The following is a 26,211-nucleotide window of genomic DNA, read 5'->3' as shown; positions in this document are numbered from 1 at the left end:
GGCGGGGCCGGGCCCCTCGGCCTCCGCTTTGGTGGGCGGGGCCGCTCGGCCTTCGATTTGGTGGGCGGGGCTCCTCGGCGTCCGATTTGGTGGGCGGGGACTCTCGGCCTCCGATTTGGTGGGCGGGGACCCTCGGCCTCCGATTTGGTGGGCGGGGCCCCTCGGCCTCCGATTTGGTGGGCGGGGCCCCTCGGCCTCCGATTTGGTGGGCGGGGACCCTCGGCCTCCGATTTGGTGGGCGGGGACCCTCGGCCTCCGATTTGGTGGGCGGGGACCCTCGGCCTCCGATGTGGTGGTCGGGGCCCCTCGGCCTCCGCTTTGGTGGGCGGGGCCGCTCGGCCTTCGATTTGTTGGGCGGGGCTCCTCGGCCTCCGATTTGGTTGGCGGGGCCCCTCGGCCTCCGATTTGGTTGGCGGGGCCCCTTATCCTCCGATTTGGTGGGCGGGGACTCTCGGCCTCCGATTTGGTGGGCGGGGACCCTCGGCCTCCGATTTGGTGGGCGGGGCCCCTCGGCCTCCGATTTGGTGGGCGGGGACCCTCGGCCTCCGATTTAGTTGGCGGGGCCCCTTATCCTCCGATTTGGTGGGCGGGGACTCTTGTCCTCCGATTTGGTGGGCGGGGCCCCTCGGCCTCCGATTTGGTTGGCGGGGCCCCTCGGCCTCCGATTTGGTGGGCGGGGCCCCTCGGCCTCCGATGTGGTGGGCGGGGCCCCTCGGCCTCCGATTTGGTGGGCGGGGACCCTCGGCCTCCGATTTGGTGGGCGGGGACCCTCAGCCTCCAATTTGGTGGGCGGGGACCCTCGGCCTCTGATTTGGAGGGCGGGGACCCCCGGCCTCCGATTTGGTAGGCGGGGCCCCTCGGCCTCCGATTTGGTGGGCGGGGACCCTCGGCCTCCGATTTGGTGGGCGGGGACCCTCGGCCTCCGATTTGGTGGGCGGGGACCCTCGGCCTCCGATTTGGTGGGCGGGGCCCCTCGGCCTCCGATGTGGTGGTCGGGGCCCCTCGGCCTCCGCTTTGGTGGGCGTGGTCGGGGCCCCTCGGCCTCCGCTTTGGTGGGCGGGGCCGCTCGGCCTTCGATTTGGTGGGCAGGGCTCCTCGGCCTCCGATTTGGTTGGCGGGGCCCCTCGGCCTCCGATTTGGTTGGCGGGGCCCCTCGGCCTCCGATTTGGTTGGCGGGGCCCCTCGGCCTCCGATTTGGTGTGTGTTCTGCCTGGGGCCACTGTGCTCTGCCTGGGGCCCCATATGCTGCCTGGGGCCCCTGTGCTCTGCCTGGGTGTAGGACACTGGTGACGTCACTTATCTCCGGACATTAGCTCCGGACAATAGCTCCGGACAAAGCCACGGAAGTTGGCACAAATTGCAGGAAGTAGTATTCTAGGCAATTATATATTAGATATATATATATATATATATATATATATATATATATATATATATATATATATATATATATATATATATATATATATATACACATACTGTGTATATATATATATATATATATATATATATATATATATATGTATACACACACACACCACACATTTATTCTATGTGTATATCTCTATTCTATCGTATTCTAACCTGTCACTCTGATTAAAATGTACGTGGCTGATCATTTGCCGGCTTTTAATCTATCTATCTAGAATATATATATACATTTTGAAGAATATTACGTTTTAAAACTATGTGTAAATGATTAATAACATTTCTGTATGTAAAATCTCATGTTAAAATCGCACTGCAGTCGGATGTAGATTGGGTGTTAGGTGTGAAAAGTCAGATTGTACTCGCACAAAAACGCCTGACACTCACATGACTCTTGCATTGCACTCGTCAGACTTTCCTAGTGTGTAAATCGCTAGTGTGTCTCCAGCCTGTGTATGTAATAGTGGTGTGAGATCAGTGGCCAAGGTCATTTAACCCCTTAACATTCAGTTACTTATTCAAATCATTAAAATCAATGCCAACTTTGATGCCAATTCTCACGGCCAGAACCCATTTGGGAAAAGCTAAGGTGACATGAATTTCATGCAGGGCATCAAAATGCATGTAATAATGGTGTCAGATCAGTGGCCCAAAGTCATTTAACCTCTTAAAAAATCACTTACCGTACTTATTCAAATATGTGAAAATGGGCTGTACCATTTGGGCCAGGCTAAAGGGACCTGAGTTTGATGCAGGGCATCACTATCTGTGAATTTTAATCGTCAGATCAGTGGCCCAAAGTCATTTAACCCCTTGAAAACATCAGTTGCTTATTCAAATCTGTGAAAATGGGCTGTTTGCCCACTTTGATGCCAGTTCTGATGCCCATAACCCATTTGGGCCAGGCTGAAGGGACCTGGGTTTGATGCAGGGCATCACTTTCTGTGTATTTTAAGTGTCAGATCAGTGGGCCAAAGGCATTTAACCCCTTGAAAACATCAGTTACTTATTCAAATCTGTGAAAATGGGCTGTTTGCCCACTTTGATGCCAGTTCTGATGCCCAGAACCCATTTGGGCTAGGCTGGAGAGACCTGGGTTTGATGCAGGGCATCACTGTCTGTGTATTTTAAGTGTCAGATCAGTGGCCCAAAGGCATTTAACTCCTTAAAAACATCAGTCACTTATTCAAATCTGTGAAAATGGGCTGTTTGCCCACTTTGATGCCAGTTCTGGTGCCCAGAACCCATTTGGGCCAGGCTGGAGTGACATGGATTTCATGTGGGGCATCAGTAGGTATGTAAATCAGGTGTTAGATTAGTGGCACAAAGGTATTTAACCCCTTAAAAATAGCTGTTACTTATTCAAATCTGTGAAAATGTGCAATTTGCCCAATTTGATGCCAGTTCTGATGCCCAGAACCCATTTGTGCCAGGCTGGAGTGACATGGATTTCATGTGCGGCATCAGTAGGTATGTAAATCAGGTGTTAAATTAGTGGCACAAAGGCATTTAACCCCTTAAAAATAGCTGTTACTTTTTCAAATCTGTGAAAATGGGTGATTTGAGTACTTTGATGCCAGTTTTGATGCCCAGAACCCATTTGTGCCAGGCTGTATTGACATGCATTTCATGTGGGACATCATTAGGTATGTAAATCAGGTGTTAGATTAGTGGCACAAAGGCATTTAACCTCTTAAAAATAGCTGTTACTTATTCAAATCTGTGAAAATGGGTGATTTGTCCACTTTGATGCCAGTTTTGATGCCCAGAACCCATTTGTGCCAGGCTGGAGTGACATGGATTTCATGTGGGGCATCAGTAGGTATGTAAATCAGGTGTTAGATCAGTGGCACAAAGGCATCTAACCCCCTCAAAAATAGCTGTTACTTATTCAAATCTGTGAAAATGTGCAATTTGCCCCCTTTGATGCCAGTTCTGATGCCCAGAACCCATTTGTGCCAGGCTGCAGTGACATGGATTTCATGTGGGGTACCAGTAGGTATGTAAATCAGGTGTTAGATTAGTGGCACAAAGGCATTTAACCCCTTAAAAATAGCTGTTACTTATTCAAATCTGTGAAAATGGGCGATTTGACCACTTTGATGCCAGTTTTGATGCCCAGAACCCATTTGTGCCAGGCTGGAGTGACATGGATTTCATGTGCGGCATCAGTAGGTATGTAAATCAGGTGTTAGATCAGTGGCACAAAGCTATTTAACCCCTTAAAAATAGGTGTTACTTATTCAAATCTGTGAAAATGGGCGATTTGCCCCCTTTGATGCCAGTTTTGATGCCCAGAACCCATTTGTGCCAGGCTGCAGTGACATGGATTTCATGTGGGGCATCATTAGGTATGTTAATCAGGTATTAGATCAGTGGCACAAAGGCATTTAACCCCTTAAAAATAGCTGTTACTTATTCAAATCTGTGAAAATGGGTGATTTGTCCACTTTGATGCCATTTCTGATGCCCAGAACCCATTTGTGCCAGGCTGGAGTGACATGGATTTCATGTGGGGCATCATTAGGTATGTAAATCAGGTGTTAGATTAGTGGCACAAAGGCATTTAACCCCTTAAAAATAGCTGTTACTTATTCAAATCTGTGAAAATGGGCTATTTTCCCCCTTTGATGCCAGTTTTGATGCCCAGAACCCATTTGTGCCAGGCTGCAGTGACATGGATTTCATGTGGGGCATCACTAGGTATGTAAATCAGGTGTTAGATCAGTGGCACAAAGGCATTTAACCCCTTAAAAATAGCTGTTACTTATTTGCATGTGTGAAAATTGGTTCTCTGCCCACTTTGATGTCAGTTCTGATGCCCAGAACCCATTTGTGCCAGGCTGGATTGACAGGAACTTGATGTGTGGCATCACAAGGTATGCAAGTCAGGTGTCAGATCAGTGGCACAAAGCCATTTAACACCTTTAATACCATACCTCAGTGCCCACTTTGATGCCCATTTTTGTGCCAGCCTTCTAATATTTTTATCTGTTTTTAAGTGTATTCACAAGAGGACACATGACCGCATAATATTATATACTTAGAATGGTTTATTTTTATTGAAAAACCTGAAAAAAACAGAAAATAAAAAAATAGCCGAATAAGAAACTGCTGAATAAGAAACCAACTTCAGCATCGTTACCTGACAGGAGTCCGTACAGTCTAGTGTCTTCACAGTGAGCTGGCTAGACTGTATGGGGTGCAGTCAGGACCTGGAAGGAGCCCATACACTCTAGGCTCAAGCATAAACTTCCCCTTATCCAGCACCATGACAACCAGCACAGCAGAGTCCTGCATACACTGAGGCCCCTGATCATGTGACCCCTGACTCCTCCCCTCCTGTGACCTCATCACAGGTCCTGTGCGCACAGAAAAGCCATATATGTGGAGTGCGGCTCTGCAGGTGGAGGTACGTGCCTGAGGCTCCATTATTCTCTATGTGGAGTGCGGCTCTGCGGGTGGAGGTCGGTGCTGGAGGCTCCATTATTCTCTATGTGGAGTGCGGCTCTGCGGGTGGAGGTCGGTGCTGGAGGCTCCATTATTCTCTATGTGGAGTGCGGCTCTGCGGGTGGAGGTTGGTGCTGGAGGCTCCATTATTCTCTATGTGGAGTGCGGCTCTGCGGGTGGAGGTCGGTGCTGGAGGCTCCATTATTCTCTATGTGGAGTGCGGCTCTGCGGGTGGAGGTCGGTGCTGGAGGCCCCATTATTCTCTATGTGGAGTGCGGCTCTGCGGGTGGAGGTTGGTGCTGGAGGCTCCATTATTCTCTGTGGAGTGCGGCTCTGCGGGTGGAGGTCGGTGCTGGAGGCTCCATTATTCTCTATGTGGAGTGCGGCTCTGCGGGTGGAGGTAGGTGCTGGAGGCTCCATTATTCTCTATGTGGAGTGCGGCTCTGCGGGTGGAGGTCGGTGCTGGAGGCTCCATTATTCTCTATGTGGAGTGCGGCTCTGCGGGCGGAGGTCGGTGCTGGAGGCTCCATTATTCTCTGCGGGTGGAGGTCGGTGCTGGAGGCTCCATTATTCTCTGTGGGTGGAGGTCGGTACTGGAGGCAGCTGACAATCAGCGTGATTTCAGTAGTCGCGTCCCATTAATAAAGTAGAACCAAAGAGAAGCCGCAGAATCACTGGAAAGAGCAAATCCTTGCCCGCTCTCTTCCTTCAGACTTCGGCACAGACAGGACGTTCTGTTTCTTGGACGTGTTCACTTGAAAGAGCGAGTTTTGTCCTCAAATCACCTTCTAGTAGGATAAGAGAATATCCCTAAATAATCTAATATGTCCGTGTTCACACCACGAGAGCAGCATTCAGGCCAAACCTCCTCCAGTCCTCAGACTGGAGCTCAATAATGGCCACCAGAAAAATTCACTACTCACTAGTAGAGGTGAATCAATTTTTCAAAATTCGGTTCCAATTCTGATCGGCACCGTATATTGTTTTTGCAATATTCACCGAACACAGCTGAAAGACATTGGAGTAGAAATTACCGCATATGTTCGGAATATATTCACTCAACTCTACTCACTAGTGTCTTTTTCCGGTGTCATACAGGATCAGATCCACAGATTACGGCTTATACCGGAATAACCGCTCCAGTCATAATTTATGATGTTCCATCATCTTCTCATTCAGGTCTCTACAACATTGGATCCTCTCAGTGAAGATCTTCTATAGAAGAGAATTTTCCTGAATTACCCATCAAGGACGGATATGGACAGAGACAAGATGGCGGAGAGAATATTACACCTCACCCTAGAGATCCTCTTCCGTCTTACTGGAGAGGTGAGAGATTCTGATGACGTCACATTACATCATTCTTATCTATGGGAATAACAGATGGACAGAACTGGAGAGGTGAGGACTCTGGAAATGTCTGTAGTGAGATTTTTTAATGTGTCTCTCCATAACCAGGATTACATACTAGTGAAAACGACCTCTAGTGAGCGCTGTCAGGACCCTGTGTCTGAGGGATGGGCAAGACCCCTGAGCCAAATCGCGGGGTCGCCACCTCACCCCCTGATACATGTGGACATCAATGACCAGAAGATCCTTGAACTCACCTACAAGATGATTGAGCTGCTGACTGGAGAGGTGACACTGCTGGGAATGCTGGGACATTATACAGTAACGCTATGAAGGGATCAGGGGGATGACGGTATCATTGTATGTGTCAGGTTCCTATAAGGTGTCAGGATGTCTCCATCTATTTCTCCATGGAAGAGTGGGAGTATTTAGAAGGACACAAAGATGTATACAAGGACATCATGATGGAGGTTCCCCAGCCCCTCACATCACCAGGTAATAGACAGGACTAAATACACACGGCCTATAATTATCTGTATGTAAAGAATGAATTCAGTCCCTGTATGTGTTTCCTCCAGATCTATCCAGTAAGAGGACAACACCAGAGAGATGTCCTCATCCTCTTCTTCCACAGGACTGTAAACAAGAAGATCCCGATGTTCCTCAAGCTCATCAGGTAGATGGAGAGAAGGTGTCATGAGATCTCCCCTATGATGTGTAGACGGCTGTGAAGGTCTTGTGCTCAGTCTTGTTTTATCCACCAGTATTCTATGTTTTATACTTGTGTAATGAGAACGGTGGAGATGGCAGGATTAGAGCTGACCATAGATGTGACTTCTCCATCTGTCTGTGACTTTTACAATATTTGTTTCAGGGTGAAGATCTGACCCATATTAATACTACAGAGACATATGTGAGGGGTGATGAGCGGTGTAAAGAGGAGATTCCTATATATGACTACCCAGGTGAGTAGTGACCACTAAATGCAGAGAAGTCACAGATTCTACTGTAATTATATGTTGAATTTCTAGTGGAAGTACCGGTCCTGGAAGGACCGTCAAGTGAGAGGCCAAACTGTTTTTAGGTGAACAAGAAATACAGTTATGCTCAAAACTTTACACACCCTAGCAGAATTTTAGTTTTCTTGGCCTTTTTTCAGAGAATATGAATGATAACACCAAAACTTTTTTCCACTCGTGGTTAGTGGTTGGGCTAAGCCATTTACTGTCAAGCTACTGTGTTTTCTCTTTTTAAATCATCATGACAACCCAAAATATCTAAATGACCCTGATCAAAAGTTCACATACCCCATTTCTTAATACCGTGTATTGCCCCCTCTAACATCAATGCCAGCTTGAAGTATTTTATGGATGTGGATGAGGTTCTCTATTTTCTCAGATTGTAAAGCTGCCCACTCTTGGCAAAAAGACTCCAGTTCCTGTAAATTCCTGTTCTGTCTAGCATGAACTGCGCACTCGAGAGTGGCTCAATGATATTGAGGTCAAGAGACTGAGATGGCCACTCCAGAACCTTCAGTTTGTTCCACTGTAGCCAATGACAGGTCGACTTGGCCTTGTGTTTTGGATCATTGTCATGTTGGAACGTCCAAGTATGTTCCATGCCCAACTTCCAATCTGATGATTGCAAATTTGCCTCCAGTATTTGCTGATAATGTGCTACATTCATCTTTTCTTGAACTTTGACCAAGTTTCCTGTGCCTTTGTAACTCGCACATCCCCAAAACATCAGCGATCCACCTCCCTGCATGGTGTTCCTGTCATCATGGGCTTTGTTGACCTCTCTCCAAATGTAACGTTTATAGTTGTGGCCAAAAAACAGTAATTAGACTTACTGGTAATTGTATTTCCAGGAATCCATCCTGACAGCACACTGGAGGACGTCCTTCTTATCCATGATGGGACAGGAAACACGAGAGGTTAAAAGGACCCTCCCCCTACCACCCTTCAGTGTTTTTCCAAAGTAACACATCTGGATGGATGCAAAAACAAGTTTTATTACAACAAAATAATCAATCATACAAATGTTACATCACATAAGTGTAAAGATCAAACAATAGGGAGGGAACTAACAGTGCTGTCAGGATGGATTCCTGGAAATACAATTACCAGTAAGTCTAATTACTGTTTTCCAGGTCACCACCTGACAGCACACTGGAGAAATACCAAAGGAGAATGGTATTTAGGGTGGGACCACTGCTTGAAGTACCTTTCTACCAAAGGCCAACTGAGGCGAAACTACATCTAACTTATAGTGTTTAGAAAAGGTACTAAGATTAGACCATGATGCAGCTCTACAGATCTGGTCTGCCGTAGCCCCCCCTTTCTCCGCCCATGATGTGGCCATGGCCCTAGATGAGTGGGCTTTAAGATTAACTGGGGAATTCAAACCTTTAGCTTTGTAGGCTAAATCAATTGTAGATTTTATCCACCGTGCGATAGTCGCTTTAGACGCTTTTTTCCCCTTATTTGAACCCCTGAACTGAACGAACAAGTTATTGTCCTGTCTCCAGGGTCTAGATAGATCAAGGTACCTGAGTACTGACTCTCTTACATCAAGGTTATGAAAAAATCTTTCTTTTTGGTTTTTAGGGAATTGGCAAAATGACGGTAAAACAATCTCCTGATTCATATTTGTATTGGAGACGACCTTAGGGAGAAAGGCCGGATCTAGCCTTAGTACTATTTTATCATCAAAGATCTGTAAATACGGGTTCTGTACCGAAAGAGCCTGTAGTTCCCCCAATCTTTTTGCTGATGTGATCGCAACTAAAAACGCGGTTTTAAGAGAGAGTTTGTTAATATCTATGTCTCCAGTTATATCCCAGGACTGATCACACAGAAAATTCAGGACCAGATTAAGATCCCACGGCGGGACTGATTTCCTAATGAATGGCCTTAGCCTCTGGACTGCTCTAGAGAATCTACTAATCCAGGGGTGGGTAGATAGAGAAAAATCAAAGAATGTACTTAGGGCCGCTATCTGGACTCTTAATGTACTTGGTCTAAGACCTTTTTGAAATCCTGACTGCAAGAAATCAAGAATTTTCGGGATATCTGGATGGTCAGTATCAACTGTCATCTCCCCACAGAATCCACAAAATCTTTTCCATATTTTTGTGTAGTTGGCAGATGTCACCGGCTTTCTGCTGGCTTGAAGGGTAGAAATGACGTCATCTGAAAGACCTTTTGCTCTCAAGATCTTCCGTTCAGGATCCATGCTGCCAACTGAAGTGCTCCTGGGTTCTGGTGTAGAACTGGACCTTGTAGAAGAAGATCCTCTCTTACTGGTAACAGGAGAGGCTCTTCCACTGACAATTTTTTTAACAATGGAAACCAACTTCGTTTCGGCCAGTGAGGAGCTATGAGGATGACTTTGGCCTCGTCCTCGCAAATTTTCCTGAGTGTCCTTGGAATCAATGCTAGAGGCGGAAACGCATAGAGAAGACCGTTGCTCCAGGGTTGTGACAGGGCATCGATCGCAGCTGGACTTTCCCAGGGGTTTAGGGAGTAAAAAGTTTTGACTTTTGCGTTTTGCTTTGTAGCAAATAGATCCCCAGTCGGCTTCCCCCAACGATGACAAAGATCCCTGAAAACTTCGCTGTTCAGTTCCCACTCTGTAGGGGATACACTTTTCCTGCTCAGGAAATCTGCCAACTGGTTCTTGGATCCCTCCAGATGTACAGCCGAGATTGACCGCACCGACTTCTCTGCCCACTTGAAGATCTGTTCCGCCAGATCTTGTAATGCCAGATGTCTTGGGCCCCCCTGATGTCGAAGGAAGGCTACAGTCGTCGTATTGTCCGAGAAGATTTTTACATGTTTGTTCTTCAGCAAATGTTGTGCCGCCGTTAGGACCTTCCAAACCGCATGCAACTCTCTGTGGTTTGATGACTTCTTGCTGTCCTTTCTTCCCCAACGACCTTGGAAATATCTTCCTAGGACATGACCTCCCCAACCTTCCTGACTTGCGTCTGTCGTGACTGACACACTTGGGGTTTGAAGCCATGACACTCCTACCCGGAGATTTTTGGAGAGAGTCCACCACACCAGAGACCTCTTGATCTGAAAAGAAAGATTCAGTCTTTGATTTAGAGAATTTTGCCTCCAGTTCCAGCTCCTCAGAACTCCCTGCTGAAGCTGTCGGGAATGAAACTGGCTCCATCTCACGCAAGGGATGCAGGCCGTCATCAATCCCAGTATTCTCATCCCGTCTCTGATCGTATTTCGGCCTCGGGAGAAATGATGGACCTTTTTTATTATACCCTTTAGCCTGTCTTCCGGAAGGTAGGACATTCTTGTTTCTGAGTCGAGCATGACTCCTAGGAATTTTATTCTGGATTTCGGTATTAGATCCGATTTCTTCCAATTTATAATCCAACCGAGACTCTCTAGTGTGGAGATGAGGAACTGACAGTTGACCCTGAGCTGGTTTACTGACTCTGCCGCTATCAAAAAGTCGTCTAGATAAGGGATTACCATCACATCCCGATTTCTCAGATATGCGACTACCTCTACCATAAGTTTTGTAAAAACTCTGGGAGCCGACGCCAGGCCGAAGGGGAGACAGCGGAATTGAAAGTGATAGATCTTCCCTTCCATGTTTACCGCAAACCGCAGGAATTTTTGGTGGTTTAGGCAAATAGGAACATGGTAATATGCACTCTTTAGATCTAGAGTGCACATCACCATACCCCTTCCCAACAGAGGAATGGTAGACCGAATTGACTCCATTTTGAATCTTTTGTATACCACCCAGTTGTTTAGGTGCTTCAGATTTATTATTGTTCTCGACTCTCCCGATGGTTTTGTTATTGAGAAGAGATTCGAGTAATGACCTCTGTACTCTTCTTGGGAGGGGACCGGAACAATTGCCGCCATTTTTAGGAGGTCCTGTATATCCGACCACATGGGGGATGATGATTTTAGATGTGTGCTGGACAACAGAAATCTTTCGGGCGGAAGGGAGGAAAATTCGATTTTGTACCCCTGGGACACCACCTGTAACACCCAAGGACTCGTTGTTATTCCCCTCCAACCTTCTAGGAATCCGGCTAGCCTACTCTGATGGCGTCATTTCCTATGGTAGCTAGACCTCGGACCTGAGAAACTCGAGTCTTTGGTTTTGGGTCTACTGTCTCCCCCTTTCTAGTAGCTCCATCTACCTTGCTTCCCTTTACCCCTGTAATCCTGTTTCTGATTATAGCGGGGTCTCCGAAAGGGCTGGAATTTTTTAGGCTTTTCTTCGGGGAACCCCTTTTTTACGTCTGAGGCTTTCTCTAATATATCGTCGAGGACCGGTCCGAAGACCCTGCCCCCAGAGAAGGGTATGGAACACAATTTATTTTTGGAGTGCATATCACCCGACCAGTTTTTGAGCCAGATAGCTCTTCGGGCTGCATTAGAGAGAGATTGACCTCTAGCTGCGAACCTAACCGTCTCCGCGGACGCGTCTGCCAAAAAGGCGGTTGCCAATTTTAACAGAGGCAGAGATTTCATGATAGTATCTCTAGGAGTTTTGGCTATTAATTGATCCTGAAGATCATTTAGCCACAGGTCCATGGAGCGAGCCACTGATGTTGCTGCGATATTAGCTCCGATAACCGCCGAAGAACTCTCCCAGGTCCTTTTTAAAAGTCCATCTGCCTTTCTGTCCATGGGCTCTTTTAGATTGGAAGAGTCCTCAAAAGGGATTGAGGTTCTTCTGGACACTTTAGCCAATGGAATGTCTATTTTAGGTATATCGACCCATTCTTTAACTTCATCCGGGTCAAACGGCAAGCGGAGTCGGAAATCTTTAGGGATAGTCAATCTCTTCTCCGCCTCCTCCCATTCATCCAAAATCATGGATCTGATATGGGAATTTACTGGAAACACTTTTGCAGTCTGTGAGCGCAAGCCACCAAACATTTCGTCCTGAACTGAACAAGATGGTTGTGGATCCTCAATCTGCATAGTATGCCGCACAGCCTCCAACAGTTCTCCTGTGTCTGCCGCAGAGAATAAGTATTTTCTCCCTCTCTGTGGGGGGTCTCTGCTCTCCTCTTCCTCCTCTATATCCGATACAGCAGATAACGAATCTCCTGAAGAGTAATCGACCCTCTGCCTTTTGCTCGGTCTCTCTGAAGGTGAGGCTTGAGGTAGTGCCAGACCTGATACAGAAGCCTGGACCTCCTCTCTTATCATGGCTCTCATATTTGACATAAGAGAAGCCTGCTCCTCTCCTATGATTCTGCAGGTGCACGCTTCACATAGGGGTTTCTGCCAGGTATCTTTCAGTTTGGCTGCGCAAATAGGACATTTTTTGCTTTTGCCGGGCTTCTTTAACGGTTTTTCTGGTAATGAGGCCGCCTATAGAAAAATAACAAAACTCCAGGATAATGCCCCATTTTTTTTTTTTTTTTAAATGTCCATATTACCGGTCCCCTGGTCTACTCACTAGCGCCGTGGACTCCTCCTGCCCTTCTCTAGCTGCGTCCTCCATGATGCACCGGAGATCGCTTACTGCACATACCTTATATTTCTGCTCGTCTGTTCATCTGTACAGCGCTCCTGCGCTCACTACCGCTTCCTGTTTCGGAGACGCCGCCCGCCCCCCTCAGCCGCAAACCGGAAGTGACGCGGCCGGAAAGAGAGGATGGTGCAGCGACGATTTGCTTCCTCATGCCGGCCGCATGGAGACGCCGACGTCCGCAGAGGCAACCGGCAGGATCGCATGCACCAGGGGGCGTGACGGAAGGATCGAGAGCCCCCGGCAGGGGGAAGCGATCCTCATACCAGGAGCAGCGCTACACTGGTAGGCAGAGGGACCCTCGGGCGGGTGTCGGCCAGCGGGTGCCTCATGGAGGGAAGGGTGAGGCAAAGCCCCCCGATCCACAATCCCCCCCGCACAGAACGGTAGCTCCTCTCGCCATTCCTATCCATAATGGGACAGGAAAAACACTGAAGGGTGGTAGGGGGAGGGTCCTTTTAACCTCTCGTGTTTCCTGTCCCATCATGGATAAGAAGGACGTCCTCCAGTGTGCTGTCAGGTGGTGACCTGGAAAGTTAAATTTTGGTCTCATGCCTCCAAATTACTTTGTTCCAGAAGTTTTGAGGCTACACTCCCTGACAGAAGTTATATCGCTTATCCATTTTATGTAAATAAAAGCTTATAACCTGACGTTAAATTCATCCATTGGTTGTATAAATTATTCTTTTGAAAGCTGAAACCCTCCGAAATGTGGTTTAGGTTAAGAAAATAAATTGGCATAAAAGCAGAAATATTGATCATTTAATGGACACAGAATGGTCAGATTTTGACAAGACAAAAGTTTTGTCGCCTAGTCATATAATGCACCCAGTCCTAGTTAACATCCTCACCTGTGCTCAGTAATGATTGGTTAATTAGTGTGTGTGTGTATAAAAAGAAACCCAGCACCCCAGATCTTCACTTGAACTGCATCTTGAGCTCTGACAACATGCCAAAAATCCACCCTGCGACCAAAGCCTGGATTATCAAGAGGCTGAAGACCAGATCCAGTGCATATGTGTCTCAGCGTCAAGGACAAAGAATTACAAAAAGAACTGATGAGACTGGAGATGTGTTTGACAAACCCAGGTCCAGCAGACCCCGCAAGACAACTGCTCAGGAGGCACTTTTGTTGGTTATATAATCCAAGGCAAACCCCTCTTCCACTGCAGCAGAGCGCCAACAGGCCTGGTCACCTCAAGTCCCTGTGTCAACTGGAACAGATTGTAGGATTCTGTCTCGGAATGGCTTCCATGGTCTAATCAGTGCCCAGAGCCAGCACTAAACAAAAGGCAAATAAAAAACCGTGTGGCATTTGCAAAGTCCCACAGCCTGCTAAACAGATGGACCCTGGAAAAGTGGCAGAAGGTGGATTTCTCTGATGAATCTTCAGTAGAATTACACCACAGCCGCCGCAAATACTGCAGGAGACCTACTGAAGTCCGTATGGACCCAAAATACACCCAGAAAACAGTTACATTTGGTGGTGGAAAGATCATGGTCTGGGGTTACATTCAGTATGGGGTATGCGAAACATTTGCAAGGTGTAAGGCAATATCAATAGCCTAAAATATCAAGAAGTATTAGCTACCTCTTATATTCCAAATCATAAAAGGGGTCAAATTCTACAGCAGGATGGTGCTCCGTCTCATACATCCATCTCTACAGCAAAGTTCCTCCAGGCAAAAAAGATCAAGGTGCTCAAGGACTGGCCAGCCCAGTCACCAGACATGAACATCATTGAGCATGTTTGGAGTAGGATGAAAGAGGAAGCTTGGAAGACAAAACCAAAGAATCCAGATGAACTCTGGGAGGCATGTAAGACTGCATTCTTTGCTATTCCTGATGACCTCATTAATAAATTGTATGAATCATTGTTGAACGGCATGGATGCAGTCCTTCAAGCTCACGGAAGTCACACAAAATATTAAATATGACTCTAGTAGCACCACAACTTCATTCACCAATATTAGGCAACATATATTTGTATTTTAAGTTAATTATTTGTTTGAATATCACATTACTTTCTGTGGGCGACAACTTTTGTCTTGCCAAAATCTGACCATTCCGTGTCCATTAACTGATCAATATTTCTGCATTGATGCCAATTTATTTTCTTAACCTAAACCACATTTCGGAGGGTTTCAGCTTTCAAAAGAATAATTTATACAACCAATGGATGAATTATCGTCAGGTTATAAGCTTTTATTTACATAACATGGATAAGCGACATAACTTCTGTCAGGGAGTGTAGTCTCTGTGCTGTTTTTTGTGTGTTTTAGGCAAGATACTTTGTGGCATTTGCGCAGTAATCGCTTATATATGGCACCTCGACCATGCAGCACATTTCTCTTCCAGTGCCTCCTTGTTGTGCTTCTTAAAACAGCTACACCTCTAGTTTTCAGAGAGAGTTCAGTATTTCAGCTGATGTTATTTGTGAGTTTTTCTTTGCATCCCAACCAATTTACCTAGATGTTGTGGACGACATTTTTGTTGGTCTACCTGACCGTGGTATTGTTTTTATAGAGCCCCTGATTTTCCACTCGTTAATCACAGTTTGAATGCTGCTGACTGGCATTATCAATTCCTTGGATATCTTTTTGTATCCCTTTCCTGTTTTATACAGCTCAACTACATTTTTCCGTAGCTTTATAGAATAAAAGAACAATTTACATTTTACTCAAAAATATACCTATAAAGAGAAAAATCAGACAAACTGAACATTTTGCAGTGATATCTTAATTATTGCCAGAGCTGTATATTGTGGAGCTGTGTATACTTCTCCTGCCCTGTATAAATGGTGCCATTCTCTTCTCAGTATCAATTATGTGTGTATACACTGCACAGCACCACTCCTCCTGTCCTGTATATATACACTGCACAGCACCACTCCTCCTGTCCTGTATATATACACTGCACAGTACCACTCCTCCTGTCCTGTATATATACACTGCACAGTACCACTCCTCCTGTCCTGTATATATACACTGCACAGTACCACTCCTCCTGTCCTGTATATATACACTGCACAGTACCACTCCTCCTGTATATATACACTGCCCAGTACCACTCCTCCTGTCCTGTATATATACACTGCCCAGTACCACTCCTCCTGTCCTGTATATATACACTGCCCAGTACCACTCCTCCTGTCCTGTATATATACACTGTACGGTACCACTCCTCCCATCCTGTATACAGTTATATGAAAAAGTTTGGGCACCCCTATTAATCTTAAGCTTAATGTTTTATAAAAATTATTTTTTTTTCAACAGGTATTTCAGTTTCATATATCTAATAACTGTTGGACACAGTAATGTTTCTGCCTTGAAATGAGGTTTATTGTACTAACAGAAAATGTGCCATCTGCATTCAAACAAAATTTGTCAGGTGCATAAGTATGGGCACCCTTATCATTTTTGTCTTTTAAATACTCCTACCTACTTTTTACTGACTTACTAAAGCACTTTTCCAGGACGTCATCCTGACAGCACCCTGGAGGACGTCCTCCTCCCCTTGCTGGGACAGGAAACACACGAGTTTAAAAGGTCATGTCCCACCCTTAATCCTCAGTGTTTTTCCTGTCCCTGCAAGGAAAGGACGCACGAGTGAAAGCTGCAAGCTTACCGGAGCTCAGGGGGATCGTGCGGCTTGTCAATATCCTTCCCCCTGTCAAGAGGCTCAGGGCAGACACCCTCCGGTGGGGGGTCCCTCTGCTCCAAAGACCAGGAGTGGACGAGGCTCCTGGTGGCAGCCGCTCCTCCCGGTGGGAGGCTCTCGGCTGCGGACGCCATCCACGCTGTGTGCGGCTTCCAGGGAGCAGCGTGGTGTCCAGTACGGCGTCTCCAGACGGAAGTGCCCGGAGACGCGTCACTTCCGGTACGTCTAAGGTCGTGAGGGACGAACAACCTGCATTACTATCTGAGATGAGATCCCTTATACATGAAGAGGTGCAGGCTTCTTTGTCCAGTATGGTGCGGAAGTCCAGTCCTATTCCCAGCCGCAAGAGGGCCAGACGGGAACGAGAACCAGAGTTTACTTCTGAGGACAAGTCTGACTCAGAAGACTTCGTCTCAGAAGAAGAGGGCAAGCTTCCGTCAGGAAGCCAGGACCACCAAAGAAAATATCTCTTCCAGGCAGAAGAGACAAATGATCTCGTGCAGGCAGTACGATGCACCATGCAGATAGAAGAGACACCTAAACCACAATCCAGGCAGGACCTGATGTTTGGGGGACTTATGTCACGTCAGCAGACTGTATTCCCGGTTAGCGAACATATTAAGGCCATGATACTGGAGGAGTGGAAAGAAGCGGAACGCCGGCTGGTGTTATCCAAAGACTTCAAAGCTCGTCTACCGTTTGAACCTGAGGACGTAAAACTGTGGGAAGAAATTCCTAAGGTTGACGTCCCGGTGGCGAAAGTGGCTAAAAAGACGGCCATACCATTCGAGGACTCTTCAAGCCTGCGGGATCCCATGGATAGAAAGACTGACATTCTTTTGAAAAGAGCCTGGGAGTCTTCTGCGGCTCTAATAAAAACCAACATAGCAGCTACTTCTGTAGCTCGGTCTATGTACCTTTGGATGGGTCAATTAGAAGAGCACCTGTCCAATAAGACTCCGAGATCTGAGATCCTAAAGTCCATCCCTATTATGAGGTCCGCCACGGTCTTTCTATCCGATATGACTGCTGTGTCAGTCAGATTCTCGGCTAGAAGTGGTTCTCTATCCAACGCGGCTAGGAAGGCGGTCTGGCTAAGATCCTGGTCTGGGGATAGTGCTTCTAAATCGAAGCTATGTTCAATTCCCTTCTCCGGAGCACGGGTATTCGGGCCACCTCTAGATACTATCCTAGAGTCAGCTTCCGATAAGAAGGGGTTTCCGGAGGAGAAAACTAGGAAACCTCAGTCCTTTCGGAGGGGATTCCCCTTCCGAAGACAGTGACGCTAGAGGAGGTAGATCCCATAGAGGATCTTATAGGGGCTCCCGTAACCAGGGCAATAGAAACAGAAGTTTCTTTTTCAGTCCCTCCTCAAAGTCTAAGCCGCAATGACGCGACACTTATAGGGGGAAGGCTCCGTCACTTCGCGCACAAATGGGCCCGAATCACTCAAAACAATTGGGTTCTTCGGACTGTGTCAGAAGGCTACCGTATCGAGCTTTACTCTTCTCCGCCAGACAGATTTATCGCACCTACGGTTATAATGCGAGACTCCCCAATGATAGACCTAAAGGACATGCTCTCCTCAGAGGTCATAGTGCCAGTACCACCTCTGGAAGTAAGCCAGTGTCATTACTCCTCCCTTTTCTCCATAGCAAAACCATCCGGCGAATCTCGCACTATAATAAATCTGAAGCCTCTGAATGCCTGGGTAACGTACAAGAGGTTCCGTATGGAGTCTATTCGTTCGGCAATTCTTCTCATAGATCAGAATGCCGTGATGTGCACTCTCGACCTGAAGCGTGCCTACTATCAGGTGCCAGTCCACCCCTCGTCTCAGAAGCTTCTGAGGTTTGCGGTAGTTCTGCCATCCGGGACCTGTCACTACCAGTTCCAGTGCCTTCCGTTCGGCCTTGCCTCAGCTCCTCGTATCTTTACAAAGCTGGTATCGGAGATCATCGCTTTCTTAAGAAATCAGGGGATCGTAATAGTCCCATATCTCGACGACTTCCTCCTGGTAGCAAGAACTCCAGAGATTCTATCAGACCACCGGAACCGAACCATTTCGGTGATGGAAGAGTTAGGATGGGTCATAAATTGGAGGAAATCCGACCTAACCCCAGAACACAGGAAAACCTTTCTGGGAGTATATCTGGACTCGACAAACAGAATATCCCTCCTACCCGAGTCCAAGCTGGAAGCAATACAGTCCCAAATTCGGCTCCTTTTAAGACACGGGGGGTCAATAAGAGTGGCCATGAGAGTCCTCGGCCTAATGACGGCCTGCATTCCGTGTGTATGATGGGCTCAGTTCCATTCAAGACCACAGCAGAAACTAATCCTTTCCAAATGGGACAAACGCCTAGCTTCTCTGGACAGTACTTTGAGGCTATCTCCTCTGGTAAGAAGGTCTCTCCTTTGGTGGACAGAACCGGAAAACCTAAGGAAAGGAGTGTTATGGTCTGCCGAGCCCCACGTAGTAGTCACTACAGATGCCAGCGCCTGGGGCTGGGGAGCTCACTTAGAAGACAGGTTCTTTCAGGGGAGATGGCCGGAGGAGGTCATCCACAGCTCCTCCAACTTCAAAGAGCTGTACGCTGTTTGGGAAGCTTTGAGAAGGAACCCCCATGTATTAAGGAATCGCCATGTCAGAATAATGTCCGACAATGTGACAACAGTCTCTTTCCTGAAGCATCAGGGAGGCGCAAGACACCATCCGCTTCAGGAATTGGCAGAGCGCATATTTCATTGGGCAGAAAGATCAGTCCTATCCATTTCAGCGATTCACCTGGAAGGCTCCCAGAATGTCATAGCAGACTACCTCAGCAGGAAAAGAGTGTTTCCAACATAATGGGAACTCAACCAGGACATCTTCCAGGAGTTATGTCTGCGCTGGGGAACTCCTCGTATAGACCTATTCGCAAGCAGGAGAAATTCGAAGGTCTCAAGATTCTTCTCGCTGAATCCTCGGGATCTTTCGGAAGGGATAGACGCTCTGAGCCAGGTCTGGGCGGAACCTCTCACTTATGCATTCCCTCCTCTGGCATTAGTCCCGGCTGTTCTCAGAAAGATCAAACAGGATCAAGCTTGTCATATTGATTGTTCCATACTGGCCAAGAAGGAGCTGGTTCTCCCTGCTACTGGAGCTGGCGATTGCGAATCCAGTAGAGCTACCTCTCAGAGCGGATGTTATCCACCAAGGTCCGGTACTTCACCCAAACCCAGAGAAGCTTCGTCTCTCAGCATGGATCCTGAAGGGCTCATCTTGAAGGCAAAGGGTCTATCGAGTCGTGTGATAACTACTATCAAGTCCAGTAGGAAGCCGGTTACATCTGCAATTTACCTGAAGATTTGGAAGCGATTCTGTCTGGAAGGTGGCAGGTCTGAGGTTGCGGCAGGCACTCCCGACTTACCCAGAATCCTGGATTTCCTTCAGGCTGGGTTTGACAAAGGTCTCAAACCTAGCACCTTGAAGGTGCAGATCTCGGCACTTAGCTCCTTTTTTGACTATCCCCTAGCTTCTCACCCATGGATAGTTAGATTTATTAGAGCCACTCAGAGGTTGCACCCTACTATTAGACATTTATCACCTTCCTGGGACCTTAATCTGGTCCTCAGGTTCCACTGTAAGGACCTCTATGCTTCTACCGATATGCCCATTTCGGTCCTCACGTGTAAAACGGCATTTCTAGTGGCAATCACCACGGCTAAAAGGGTGGGGGAAATTCAGGCCCTGTGTATTAGGGACCCGTACCTCCAGATTAGAGACGATTGCATAATTCTTAAACTGGACCCCTCATTTATCCCAAAAGTAGGAACAATTAAAAATAGAAATCAAGAAATTGTGTTGCCATCCTTCTGCGATAACCCCACTAATGCTAAAGAAAGGGCCTTACATTCTCTGGATGTCAGGCAGGCAGTCTTAAACTACCTGGCAGCCACCAGCTCTTGGCGTATTGATCCGAATTTATTCATTCTGTATGGGGGAAAAAATAAGGGTAAGAAGGCCTCTAAGGCCTCTATCGCACGGTGGATCACGTCTGTGATCTCTGAGGCCTACCAGTCACAGGGGGTCCCTCCTCCAGAGGGTCTCCATGTACATTCTACTAGAGGGATAGCTACTTCTTGGGCAGAGAGGGCAGGTGCCTCTCTAGAACAGATTTGTAAGGCCGCGACATGGGCTAGTGCGAACACTTTTTGTAAACATTATAAACTTGATGTTCTGTCTGGTCAACATACTGCTTTTGGGAGGAAGGTTCTCCAAGCGGTAATCCCACCCTGAGGAGGTGCTTTGGTACTCTCCAGGGTGCTGTCAGGATGACGTCCTGGAAAATGGGTATTAAGCTTACCGTTAATGATGTTTCCAGGAGTCCATCCTGACAGCACTGGTAGTTCCCTCCCTCTAATATTTATATCATGTTTGTTAAAAACCTGGCATGAATGTAACATGTTCCTAACGTATGATGTAATATGTCTGGATTCAATGTAATATGTTTGATGTCATCATTAAACTTGTTTCTCTGCATATCCTTGTAGCGGTTCTTGTTACAACACTGAGGATTAAGGGTGGGACATGACCTTTTAAACTCGTGTGTTTCCTGTCCCAGCAAGGGGAGGAGGACGTCCTCCAGGGTGCTGTCAGGATGGACTCCTGGAAACATCATTAACGGTAAGCTTAATACCTATTTTTTTGGTTTGTTTTGTAACCTCATTGAGCTTTGAACTTCATAGCCAGGTTTATGCAATCATGAGAAAAGCTACTTAAAGTGGCCACTTGCAAGTTGTTCACCTGTTTGAATCTGCTCTGAAGAATGGCATCATGGGCACCTCAAAAAAACTGTCAAATGATCTGAAAACAAAGATTATTCAACATAGTTGTTCAGGGGAAGGATACAAAAAGCTGTCTCAGAGATTTAACCTGTCAATTTCCACTGTGAGGAACATAGTAAGGAAATGAAAGAACACAGGTACAGTTCTTGTTAAGGCCAGAAGTGGCAGGCCAAGAAAAACATCAGAAAGGCAGAGAAGAAGAATGGTGAGATCAGTCAAGGACAATCCTCAGACCACCTCCAGAGAGCTGCAGCATCAACTTGCTGCAGATGGTGTCACTGTGCATTGGTCAACTATACAATGCACTTTGCACAAGGAGAAGCTGTATGGGAGAGTGATGCGAAAGAAGCCGTTTCTGCAAGCACGCCACAAACTGAGTCGGCTGAGGTATGCAAAAGCACATTTGGAGAAGCTAATTTCTTTTTGGAAGAAGGTCCTGTGGACTGATGAAACCAAGATTGAGTTGTTTGGTCATACAAAAAGGCGTTATGCATGGCAGCAAAAAAACACAGTGCGCTGTATAGCTGACCGATGCACAGTGACACCATCTGCAGCAAGTTGATGCTGCAGCTCTCTGGAGGTGGTCTGAGGATTGTCCTTGACTGATCTCACCATTCTTCTCCTCTGCCGTTCTGATGTTTTTCTTGGCCTGCCACTTCTGGCCTTAACAAGAACTGTACCTGTGTTCTTCCATTTCCTTACTATGTTCCTCACAGTGGAAATTGACAGGTTAAATCTCTGAGACAGCTTTTTGTATCCTTCCCCTGAACAGCTATGTTGAATAATCTTTGTTTTCAGATCATTTGACAGTTGTTTTGAGGAGTTCATGATGCCACCCTTCAGAGGAGATTCAAACAGGAGAACAGCTTGCAAGTGGCCACTTTAAGTAGCTTTTCTCATGATTGCATACACCTAGCTATGAAGTTCAAAGCTCAATGAGGTTACAAAACCAAAAAAAGTGCTTTAGTAAGTCAGTAAAAAGTAGGTAGGAGTATTTAAAACAAGAAAATGATAAGGGTGCCCATACTTATGCACCTGTCAAATTTTGTTTGAATGCAGATTGCACATTTTCTGTTAGTACAATAAACCTCATTTCAACGCAGAAACATTACTGTGTCCAACAGTTATTAGATATATGAAACTGAAATAGCTGTTGCAAAAAACCCAATTTTTATAAAACATTAAGCTTAAGATTAATAGGGGTGCCTAAACTTTTTCATATAACTGTATATACACTGCCCAGTACCACTCCTCCTGTCCTGTATACAGTGGGGCAAAAAAGTATTTAGTCAGTCAGCAATAGGGCAAGTTCCACCACTTAAAAAGATGAGAGGCGTCTGTAATTTACATCATAGGTAGACCTCAACTATGGGAGACAAACTGAGAAAAAAAAATCCAGAAAATCACATTGTCTGTTTTTTTATCATTTTATTTGCATATTATGGTGGAAAATAAGTATTTGGTCAGAAACAAAATTTCATCTCAATACTTTGTAATATATCCTTTGTTGGCAATGACAGAGGTCAAATGTTTTCTGTAAGTCTTCACAAGGTTGCCACACACTGTTGTTGGTATGTTGGCCCATTCCTCCATGCAGATCTCCTCTAGAGCAGTGATGTTTTTGGCTTTTCGCTTGGCAACACGGACTTTCAACTCCCTCCAAAGGTTTTCTATAGGGTTGAGATCTGGAGACTGGCTAGGCCACTCCAGGACCTTGAAATGCTTCTTACGAAGCAACTCCTTCTTTGCCCTGGCGGTGTGCTTTGGATCATTGTCATGTTGAAAGACCCAGCCACGTTTCATCTTCAATGCCCTTGCTGATGGAAGGAGGTTTGCACTCAAAATCTCACGATACATGGTCCCATTCATTCTTTGATGTACCCGGATCAGTCGTCCTGGCCCCTTTGCAGAGAAACAGCCCCAAAGCATGATATTTCCACCACCATGCTTTACAGTAGGTATGGTGTTTGATGGATGCAACTCAGTATTCTTTTTCCTCCAAACATGACAAGTTGTGTTTCTACCAAACAGTTCCAGTTTGGTTTCATCAGACCATAGGACATTCTCCCAAAACTCCTCTGGATCATCCAAATGCTCTCTAGCAAACTTCAGACGGGCCAGGACATGTACTGGCTTAAGCAGTGGGACACGTCTGGCACTGCAGGATCTGAGTCCATGGTGGCGTAGTGTGTTACTTATGGTAGGCCTTGTTACATTGGTCCCAGCTCTCTGCAGTTCATTCCCTAGGTCCCCCCGCGTGGTTCTGGGATTTTTGCTCACCGTTCTTGTGATCATTCTGACCCCACGGGGTGGGATTTTGCGTGGAGCCCCAGATCGAGGGAGATTATCAGTGGTCTTGAATGTCTTCCATTTTCTAATTATTGCTCCCACTGTTGATTTCTTCACTCCAAGCTGGTTGGCTATTGCAGATTCAGTCTTCCCAGCCTGGTGCAGGGCTACAATTTTGTTTCTGGTGTCCTTTGACAGCTCTTTGGTCTTCACCATAGTGGAGTTTGGAGTGAGACTGTTTGAGGGTGTGCACAGGTGTCTTTTTATACTGATGACAAGTTTAAACAGGTGCCATTACTACAGGTAATGAGTGGAGGAAAGAGGAGACTCTTAAAGAAGAAGTTACAGGTCTGTGAGAGCCAGAAATCTTGATTGTTTGTTTCTGACCAAATACTTATTTTCCACCATAATATGCAAATAAAATGATAAAAATACAGACAATGTGATTTTCTGGATTTTTTTTTCTCAGTTTGTCTCCCATAGTTGAGGTCTACCTATGATGTAAATTACAGACGTCTCTCATCTTTTTAAGTGGTGGAACTTGCACTATTGCTGACTGACTAAATAATTTTTTGCCCCACTGTATATACACTGCACAGTACCACTCCTCCTGTCCTGTATATATACACTGCACAGTACCACTCCTCCTGTCCTGTATATATACACTGCACAGTACCACTCCTCCTGTCCTGTGTATATATACACTGCACAGTACCACTCCCCCTGTCCTGTATATACACACTGCACAGTACCACTCCTCCTGTCCTGTATATATACACTGCACAGCGCCACTCCTCCTGTCCTGTATATATACACTGCACAGTACCACTCCTCCTGTATACACTGCACAGTACCACTTCTCCTGTCCTGTATATATACACTGCACAGTACCACTTCTGTATATATACACTGCACCGTGCCACTCCTCCTGTCCTGTGTGTATGTATATTGTACAGTACCACTTCTCCTATCCTGTGTACCGGATTTTTCTTACTATAAGACTCATCGGACCATAAGACGCACCTAGGTTTTAGGGGAGGAAATTAGGAGAAAAAAAACTGAAGGAGAAAAATGTGGTCAGTTCTGTACTTAATATCCCCATCCTGCTACACATAGCCCCTCATCCTTATCCTGGTATGCATGGTCCCATCCTTATCCTGGTATGCATGGCCCCCTCCTTATCCTGATATGATTGGCCCCCTCCTTATCCTGGTATGCATGGCCCCCTCTTTATCCTGGTATGATTGGCCCCATCCCGTTCATGGTACGACTGGTCCCATCACAAAAGATTAAACAAAAAAACAAACCATTACACTTGCCTTCCTCTGTTCCCTGGCAGTGTCCTCGCATGGCAGGGACATCATGTGCTGCTCACAAGCAGAGCACAGCTGCCGGAATACTCACCGGGACTGTGCGCACATAGAGCAGTGAGTATTCATTGCTCTTCAGTAGCGCGCGGTGTCAGCCACTGGCTTCCTGCTGCTGCCGGCGGTCACTTGTGCCGATACTTTAGAGAAATGAATATCCAGGACGCACTAAGAAGCGTATTAGACCCGCTGGAGTGCCTTGTGGTCCTAGTAGGATACCTGGGAGTCACAAGGCAAAGTAAAAGTGGACTCGGTCAAGCTATTTGACCAAGGCATTGTTCAGGAAAACCTGTTATGGGCTTTTATTTTTGGAATGGACTGCAGGAAGGTAGTGGTGCTGGTCCGTTTCCTCCAGGCCGGGTCTTGGGTCTTATAAGTGACCCATGGACACAGATTCCACTTTAGAAAAAAACCTGCAGGAAGGGTTTGGGTGTGCCAGTTTGGAGTGTGCAACTTGCGGAGCAAGACGGCTCTGCAGAAGCTCAGCCTGTGTTAACAGAGCCAGCAGAGCAAACTCCTGGAACCCCGCAGTGTTATACGGTGGTGCTGTTGCCCTCGGCAACCGGACTCCCAGTGACTGCTTTGTTTCCCTGCTGCGATCCGGAGGATTCCGCATGCTGTACACTGTGTGAGTGTGGACATTAAAAACACGTTTGCTGCAAACTTTTCCTCTGGTCTCTGTCTGTCACACTGAACCAGCCCTGCTGCACTGCAATATATACAAACAAACAAGGAAAAAACCATAAACCTTCCTACTCGCCTTTCCCCCGCAGCGCGTAGTCTGTGTTAAATATTTTAATAAAATAGCACCGGAAACTCCTCCAGCCTCGCCGGAGCTCGCGGTAAGTCCTCACGTATTCGGTCAGCACCTACATATACCGAAATCTCCGGCGCTACACTCCTCCTCCATCCTCATCGTCCTTCCTGTCACCTCTATTAACCCTGGATGCGTCCTCTGATTCTGGCCACTCCGCTGGCGCAGTCTACACCAACTTCGGACAGAAGGACACAACCAGAGCTACATTATAGATACTGAAATGAAATTTTGGCAAAGCGCTAACAATTTTGTCTGGATCATTTTTGGAGGCGTTTTTTCTCTGTATTTTTTTTGTGTTATTCCAATACACACAAAGTAAACCGTTTTAAATGGCGCCAACACTTTCGTCCATGACTGTATATAGAGAAATGTGAGACAATATAGAGATTAAAAATACACTTTATTAGATCGCAATTGATAACAGCTAAAAATACAAAAAGCCATTTAAGAAGGATAAATGTAATCACAAAAAGACAATGGAATGGGGCATCT

At 46.5% G+C, this 26,211-nt stretch overlaps 2 protein-coding genes across 2 annotated transcripts in view; both read left to right on the top strand.

Moving 5' to 3' along the window:
• LOC143768014 (uncharacterized) overlaps nt 1-26,211 on the top strand; it is a 63,816-nt gene that overhangs the window by 10,147 nt on the left and 27,458 nt on the right. Inside the window, exons 2-6 of the mRNA XM_077256646.1 lie at nt 6,058-6,207; nt 6,337-6,516; nt 6,600-6,723; nt 6,807-6,904; nt 7,103-7,193. Of these exons, the coding sequence (XP_077112761.1) occupies nt 6,136-6,207; nt 6,337-6,516; nt 6,600-6,723; nt 6,807-6,904; nt 7,103-7,193 (565 nt within the window). The 5' untranslated portion in view covers nt 6,058-6,135. The remainder of the gene's footprint in view (nt 1-6,057; nt 6,208-6,336; nt 6,517-6,599; nt 6,724-6,806; nt 6,905-7,102; nt 7,194-26,211) is intronic.
• LOC143768029 (uncharacterized) overlaps nt 4,886-26,211 on the top strand; it is a 788,341-nt gene continuing 767,015 nt past the window's right edge. The window contains exon 1 of the mRNA XM_077256680.1: nt 4,886-5,005. The gene's annotated coding sequence lies outside the window, so the exon portion shown is untranslated. The remainder of the gene's footprint in view (nt 5,006-26,211) is intronic.

The sequence above is a fragment of the Ranitomeya variabilis genome, chromosome 4, assembly GCF_051348905.1.
Source record: "Ranitomeya variabilis isolate aRanVar5 chromosome 4, aRanVar5.hap1, whole genome shotgun sequence".
NCBI lineage: Eukaryota > Metazoa > Chordata > Amphibia > Anura > Dendrobatidae > Ranitomeya > Ranitomeya variabilis.
Note: the sequence above shows the minus strand (reverse complement) of the source record. Positions and strands in the feature narration are given on the sequence as shown.